Raw genomic sequence first — 7,530 nt, 5'->3', positions numbered from 1 at the left:
CCAGTGATTAGGCGGTATATAAATAAAACCTATTATTATTATTATTATTATTATTATTATTATTATTATTATTATTATTATTATTATTATTATTATTATTAATGTTTATTTATATACCTGTGTATTCAATAACTACGAATCCTGTAATCCATGCAGACCTTCAAATCCCTCTACTCATAAGCAAGCACTGAAGGGGTAAGGAAAAAAGAAACCCTGCCTTTCATGGTAATAATGTGAACTTCCTTAAAACAAGTACTGTACACTTGTCCCTCCACATTCCCTGGGGTTAGGGGAGCAGGACCCCCATGAATATGGAAAAGCTGCAAATAACAAAAACACTGTTTTTACCTGCGAGAAGACCTCTGTAGAAATCTCTAGGTCCTCCAGGGCAAATCTATGGTCAACATCTGCTAGACATCAACCATAGAACTGAGCTGGAGGAGCTACAAATGCCTAGTGGAGTGTTCTCTCTAGGAATCTCTAGGTCCTTTAGTGTGAGTTTTGGTTAAAGTTGACCACAGATTTCCACTGGAGGACCTAGATATTCCTAGAGAGAACATACAGTATTAGTAAAATCCATGAATAATCAAATCTGTAAAAGTCAAAGCTGCAGATATGGAAAGACGAGTGTATAATATGTCAAAAAGTAACTAAGCTCACATAAATGAAATGAGAATACAAAGTTCGAGACATGTTGGTTATAATCCCCTCTGCTATTCAGGAATTTTGAACTGTGTGAAGCTTTCCCACATTACAAATTCATTTAACTGCAGCTATTTCTTGGGCACTTTTCTACATATGTTTACCACCCAGAATGTATTATTCAACTCCTCTATCAAATATCTACATTCCCACTCCTCTTTGCACACCAGACCTATAATAATTAATCAACAGTTTCCCACCAGACCTATAATAATTAATCAACAGTTTCCAGTATGACAAGATGATTTCTACCTACCATCTTTCCCGATGCCATAAAGCTTAGAGATTACAAATTCAAAACCAGCAGGCCATGTTATGGGTTGGAATCATTCACACCTACCTTGATTAAGATTGTTTATTTTAATGTATAGGATACATTTCTTCAAAGTAGTCAATGTGTGGTGGCTGAAGAATGTCAAGAGCAGAGAGTACCTAGGAAATAAGAGGAAAGTGGATTTAGTCACCCTAAAATCTTTTACTTTGCAAAGGCAACTGTAAAAACAAAAACAGTGAATCCTAAAGCTTCACTTGCAGGTGAAGGATAGGAGATGCAAACCAGAAAGAGGAGCTCATAAACAGAAAAGACACTGCTGATCAAAGCAGCTTAAAAGAAAAGTGTGGCTTCACATCCAGACTTTTAATGCTCCAAAACACCCTTTAATGACAGAATGATTCCATGTTTAAAGTCTTTAAAATACAGCAACACAGTTTTTGGATTGAACTGATCCCTGCAAACACCTGACTGCATGGAAGCATTTGAATCAAGCTGACAGAAGTCCTTGGCCATTCCAATTCTTTACAAAACAGGTGCATTTCCAGAAAGAGGATCTTGCATTAAAAAAAGAAGCTATCATCATGCTGTAGCATTCATCATGATCAGGCATTTTGAATCGGTAAAGACACCTGACCTAACGGATAACAGCATGCAAGAAATCAGCCGTCAATCTGGAAAAATGGGAATTAGCCAGTCTACTTCACAGATCATCACTGTTAATAGCCAGACATTGCTGCAAAAGTTGATTTCCTAGCATTACGGTAAACCTGTCAGGACACTAAGCTAACCTTTTCCTCTAGTAAGTAAATCTACATGTGTCTGCATTGAAAAAAATAGTATCTCAAAAGAAAAAACATCATCTTTTTTCATTTGAGGTGATGCGCGCATGTGCCATAGTAACCACCATCTCAGAAGAGGCATTCCCTCTCCTCTCACGCACCAATGCAATGCTACTTGCCACCTGCAATTTTTATTAAGTACTTGTATTTTTATTATCCTAATTGATCAATCAGCAAAATGGCAGCGAATTGATTCATTCATGCTCTCTAAAAAATGGCTCTAGTTACTTGAGCCACATAAAATAGATTTAAAGCCAATATTTGAAAAATATGCTGCATCCAACGGGAAAGGACCAAGGCTACAGTTCTAGCACAGGCGCCATTGAAATCAGCGAAGCTTGCTTCCAAGTAAAATAGATTTAAAGTCTTCTGTCCACAGCGTTTTAAAGGCTATAAGGAGAAGTAAGCATCTGGATTAAATATTCAAATATCTAAGAAGTAATCTGATGAACCACGGGGTAGAAACTGGCAGTTGTACATCCAAGTGTTTCATATGCATGAGTTTATCTTGGTTTATTTGTAAGAGAAATGTCCAGTTACATTAACAAAACACTACATTTTTATAAGGAACTAGAGCCATGACTCCTGGATGTCTTTATTTTCAAAGGTCACAACTTTCAGCTGCTTACTAGTTGAGTCATAACTGGACAAACACACGAAGCCGTTCATTATGGAGACACCCAACGAAGAATTGCAAAAACCAACATTTCCAGCAAATGAAGGGCCTCAAACAATACCATTGCTATGTTTTGCATGTCCTAAAGTTCCTTTATTTGGCTTTCCTAAAGCGCCACAGTCTACACGTGCAAGATCTCTTTGCTCTGAACTTCTTGGGTAAGATCTTCCTGAAAGTGGCATCTCTGTTGCGGTTAAGCGTGCGCAACTACTTCATCCTGTTTGCAGTATTGCAGTTTGAATTGAAGACAGTAGTTTTTGTGATATGGTTCATCGATCCCTATGCTAAGATGATTGCTTCGGAGTATAATTCAGGAATATCACTTCCCTCTTTTAGATGGCTACCAAAAACCAAGATATCCTCCTTCCTTTGAATAGATTACTATAGTAATCAATAAAGTGAAATATCTCTATAAACAAAACAGAACACAATAATTATTTGCACAGATTAAAAAAAACCATGAAGCCAAGGTATTTGACTAAGGTGCATCTACAATGTAGAAATAATGCAGCCCGACACCAGTTTAATATGTAGGATGCCATGTCTCCATCCTGCAGAATACAGTTAGCCCTCCATTTTCGTGAGGGATATATTCAAGCCCTATGGGCTCTCCTCCTCCATTAATATTCAAGACCGCAGACCTTATGTCTGTGGGAAAGGAGGGGCGACTATACTGGGATTTGCTGTTTTGCAAGGTACCAGCACTCTTTGGCAAAGAAGGCTAAAGAGTTTGTAAAACTACAAATCCCAGGATTCCAAAGGATGGAACTACAGGCACTTAAAGCGGCATCAAACTGCATTACTTCTACAGAATGGATGTACCCAAAATGAAACAGGAACAATTGAAAAAGTAGTCCACAGATAGTAAGCGCTTTTAAACGTCCCCTCTCTTTACCCCATAACAATAGTAATAATAATGTTCATGCATAATGTCCTTTCCACCAAAGGGTGGAACATCAAACATGCACCCAAGGTTGAAAATCTGTGCAGATAAAAGAGCCATCCCTGGAACAAATTCTCTCTCCTTAGCAGGGCTAAACAGCCTGATGCCAACAGAGCCACGGTTTCAGAACCCAATTCAGGCGCAGCCCTAGTTAGCCTCAAACGAATGACAAACTCTTGACCTGGATTAATAAGAGACGGGGGACATATATTTTCACTGCAAACACAAAGCTCACTCAAATTACAGTTGCAATAATTTGGCCCCTTATGCAGAAGAAGCTTAAAGTGATGGTTTTAGAACCATAACAAAAATCACAGCTCTGTTATGTGTTCTGTGAAAAAAAAGTCCCCTTAGTAGCTTGTTTTTCTTTACAGTGTTTCTCCTCAGCAGTCACTTTCAAAGGGTGATCTTCTGGCAATGAGAACGTTAAAACCACAGTCAGCCTATACTTCTGCTGCACAGAATCAGATCAGATCAAGTTGGTTTGGGTGCAAAGGTAAAAACCAACTTTGTAAACTGATAGGCATTTCAAATTGCCTACCTGAGCACCTCTTATTTTCATTCTCCAATACAATGTCTGTGCTGCTGTTTCAAAAGATATAGCCTGGTTAGCTTTTTATACCTCCTCCAGTCTGTGAAGAACTAAGTCTACCAATTAGGATCCAAAACACACTGCAGAAATAATCCAGTTTGAGACTGCTTTAACTGCCCTGGCTCAATGTTAGGGAATTTTGGGAACTGTAGTTTTGTGAGAGCCTTCTCTGTCAGAGAGCTCTGGTCCCCCAACAAACTAAAATTCCCAGGATTCTCTAACAGTGAACCAGGGCAGTTAAAGCGGTCTCAAATTGGATTATTTCGGCAGTGTGTTTTGGAACAATGCAAAACTGAAACGCACAGTGCAATCAAACACTATTGCCTTACTTCTGCTGCATGGTTAAAGAACTGACAAGCCCCTGAAGTAGCAAAGAAAATAAGAGACACTCTCAGTGAGAAGTATTGAGTAGAGTCAAATTAATATGCAGGACAGCAAAAGCTGCAAGTCAAACATGTGGCATGTATGGTGCCACGGAAAGGCACATTTGGGCAGCTACTAGGACCTAAACATCCTGGGAAAGCCCGTAACTGAAACACTGGCGCTTGTTCTTCGTGGCACTTTGCAGATGCTCTAGAGCAGTGGTTCCCAAACTGGGCTCTTGAAGGGATTTGGGACTTCAGCTCCCAGAATCCCAGACTACTGGCCAACATGGCTGAGGCTTGAGAGAGCTGAAGTCCAAAATCTCTTAAAGGGCAGTTTGGAGACACTGCCCTAGAGTCTCAGTCACCAAATTATTTGCTGGGTGAGATTTCAGCTTAACCTCTTGGCATTCATTCTCTGGGATCCTGCAAGGTTCCACCTTGTTCCTCATGCTGTTCAACATCTACATGAGTGATGAGGAACTTTTGGCCCTTCAGATGACTATAAGTCCTTACCAGCCCAGTACATGTTTGCTGGAGCTTCTTGGAGATGACGTTCAAAACACTTGGAAAGTCAAGGGAAGTAATAGTGCCATTCTATTCTGCCTTGGTCAGGCCTCATCTGGCATACTGTGTCCAAAGGAGGTCAACCAATATAGTGATGGGTCTGGAAACCATGCCTTATGAGGAAAGACTTAGGGAGCTGGGTATGTTTAGTCTGGAAAAGAGATGGTTAAGAGGTGATATGATAGCCCTGTTTAAGTATTTGAAGGGGTGTCTCATTGAAGAAGGAGCAAGCTTGTTTTCTGCTGCTCCAGAGAATGGGACACGGAATAATGGATGCAAGCTACAGGAAAAGAGATTCCGCTTTAACATTAGGAGGAACTTCCTGACAGTAAGAGCTGTTTGATAGTGAAACACACTTCCTCGAAGGGTGGTGGAGTCTCCTTCCTTGGAGGTCTTTAAACAGAAGCTGGATGGCCATCTGTCGTGTATGCTTCGATTGAGAGTTCCTGCATGGCAAGGGGGTTGGACTAGATAGCCCTTGGGGTCTTTTCCAACTCAATGATTCTATGATTCAAAGATTCCTCACTGAGAGGCATAATTATGAGGTTTGGATTTGGCTGACAACAGACAGTTCACTTTTTCATCAGACTCTCATGATGCAGTGAATGAGAACCAACAAACAGAGACACAATCCAGGGGGGGAAAGGTTCTGTTGGTGGCTAGTTTTCCAAGCTAATGGTGTCCAGCTAGTTCGGAACAGGGCTGCACTCTCTTTAAAGCATCAGGTTCAAGGTGTGGATGTGCTTGTAAATCCATGTTTAGTCACCTGAGGCACAAATATCTGTGGTGAGGCAAGCACCTTTTAACAGGTGAAATTCAATTGCCAACTACTATTCTAATGGTATGCTTACAGCCTGGTATCATCGATATCTGCTCTGGTAGCCTCCCAATGTTATAGACCATTATAATATCCTTCAGTAATGCCCTTGAAGACAGTCCAAATACTTCAGTTAGTACAGAACTGCAAGAATACTATCTGGAATTGGCCATTGTCATATTATCTGGCTGCTTGAATTGTTTTGGGTCTTGACTCAAGGTGCTGGTTTGAACCGATCAAGTCCGTCCTTCATAGTTTGCGGCCACAATATTTGAAAGGCTGACTCTACTCCTGTGTTTCTGCTTGTGTCCTGAGATCTTCAGATGATTCTCTGCTACAAACAGATCCAGCAACAGATTACTTGAGTGAAGCTGTATTTTGTTTTAACTGAAAAACAGTTTCCTAAGCGAGATCATCCTGGCACAATTTGTGTTGAGTTTCCAGTGTCAGACAAAGTCACTGCATTTTAAAACATTCTTGCAGGCCTTTTCAGTAATACTAAAGTCAAGATTTAAAGTTGTACTTTGTGCTGCTGTGATATTTGATATTTATGTTCCTTTTCAAATATGCTATTAGTATTATTGCTTTTAATTTATGTTTTCAAGTAATGTTTCTTCACTTTATTACCGGTTTTACTCTGCAATATTGTTATCTGCAATGATCCAAGAATTTCAGATGTAGGGTGACTCATAAATGAAAGAAAGCAACAAACAAAAACATAACTACAAATAGCTTCTTCTCCCACCTACAGTTTTTTTCTTTGTGAAAAGGCCTATAAATTATATAAAGAGATGTTGTCTAATACTTACAGTAAGCAATTAACATTTCACATATACTTTTGGTCCATACAAATTCAAGACTGAGCTCAAATGACTTTCTTACAGATAGGTAGAAGAAGCTGAAAAGATGAATACCTTGCTTAGGGCCATGTAGACATTGCACAGCACAACCCCACAATAAGGAATGCATGACCATGCCACCATTCTCCACCAAAGTTTAAAATGAATGCCTCCAAAGGCTCACGTTTTTTGAATGTGCTATACTGTATTTGCAAGCATTCACAAGAAGTGTCGAGAGAACATTTCAGGGGACTCTGGGGACCAGCAGTTTTGTTACCACTAGGAACAGATATTCCGTTGGGATCAAGGAAACACTCACCCAAAGCTGAAGCAAGCGCCACTAACTCTGCAAGTACTCCTACGCAAACATTTGCAACATCCACATGTTACTTCACACTGGCCGCTGCCTTCATTCTTAACTCCTTCTGTAGCACTGGCCATGTTTGCACATTAAGCAAAGTTGCAGTTTAGCACAACATATACAAGCACAAACAAGCTGTAATGAGTTTTGTTTGTATGCTTACCCTCCCCATCTCCTTATCCTGGTATTTTGGACTTCAACTCCCAGATGCCCTAGCTGGTCATACCAACAATCAGGAATTCTGGGACCTGTTGTCCAAAACATATGGAGGATCAAAATTTGGGAGACACTGTTGTAGAGCCAAGCAAAGGAGTTCAGAGTCTTTTGCTTCACCATTTTATTAGTCCTGCCGTCCCATGTTATCCAGACCCATGGCAAGCATGAACTCGGTTAAACAAGGCAGCTCTGGTGCCTATGGTTTGGTGTTGACTACTCTGAAACCAATCATTGCTAATGTTAACCACAAATCATCAATCCAGATGACACAATGGCCTGTTACAGACAGCCAAAATAAAGCTGCTTCGAGTCACAGTGGAGGTATGGTGTTTCAATGATGCA

General features: G+C 40.2%; 1 protein-coding gene across 2 annotated transcripts in view; it reads right to left on the bottom strand.

Annotated features, from left to right (window-relative positions):
- Nucleotides 1-7,530, bottom strand: part of NLK (nemo like kinase) — a 124,552-nt gene that overhangs the window by 41,054 nt on the left and 75,968 nt on the right. For both annotated transcript variants that reach the window (XM_042442306.1, XM_042442304.1), the window contains exon 3: nucleotides 1,079-1,134. In XM_042442306.1, the coding sequence (XP_042298240.1) occupies nucleotides 1,079-1,134 (56 nt within the window). The remainder of the gene's footprint in view (nucleotides 1-1,078; nucleotides 1,135-7,530) is intronic.

Source organism: Sceloporus undulatus, chromosome 11 (genome assembly GCF_019175285.1).
Source record: "Sceloporus undulatus isolate JIND9_A2432 ecotype Alabama chromosome 11, SceUnd_v1.1, whole genome shotgun sequence".
NCBI lineage: Eukaryota > Metazoa > Chordata > Lepidosauria > Squamata > Phrynosomatidae > Sceloporus > Sceloporus undulatus.
This window is presented reverse-complemented; position numbering and strand designations above follow the sequence as displayed.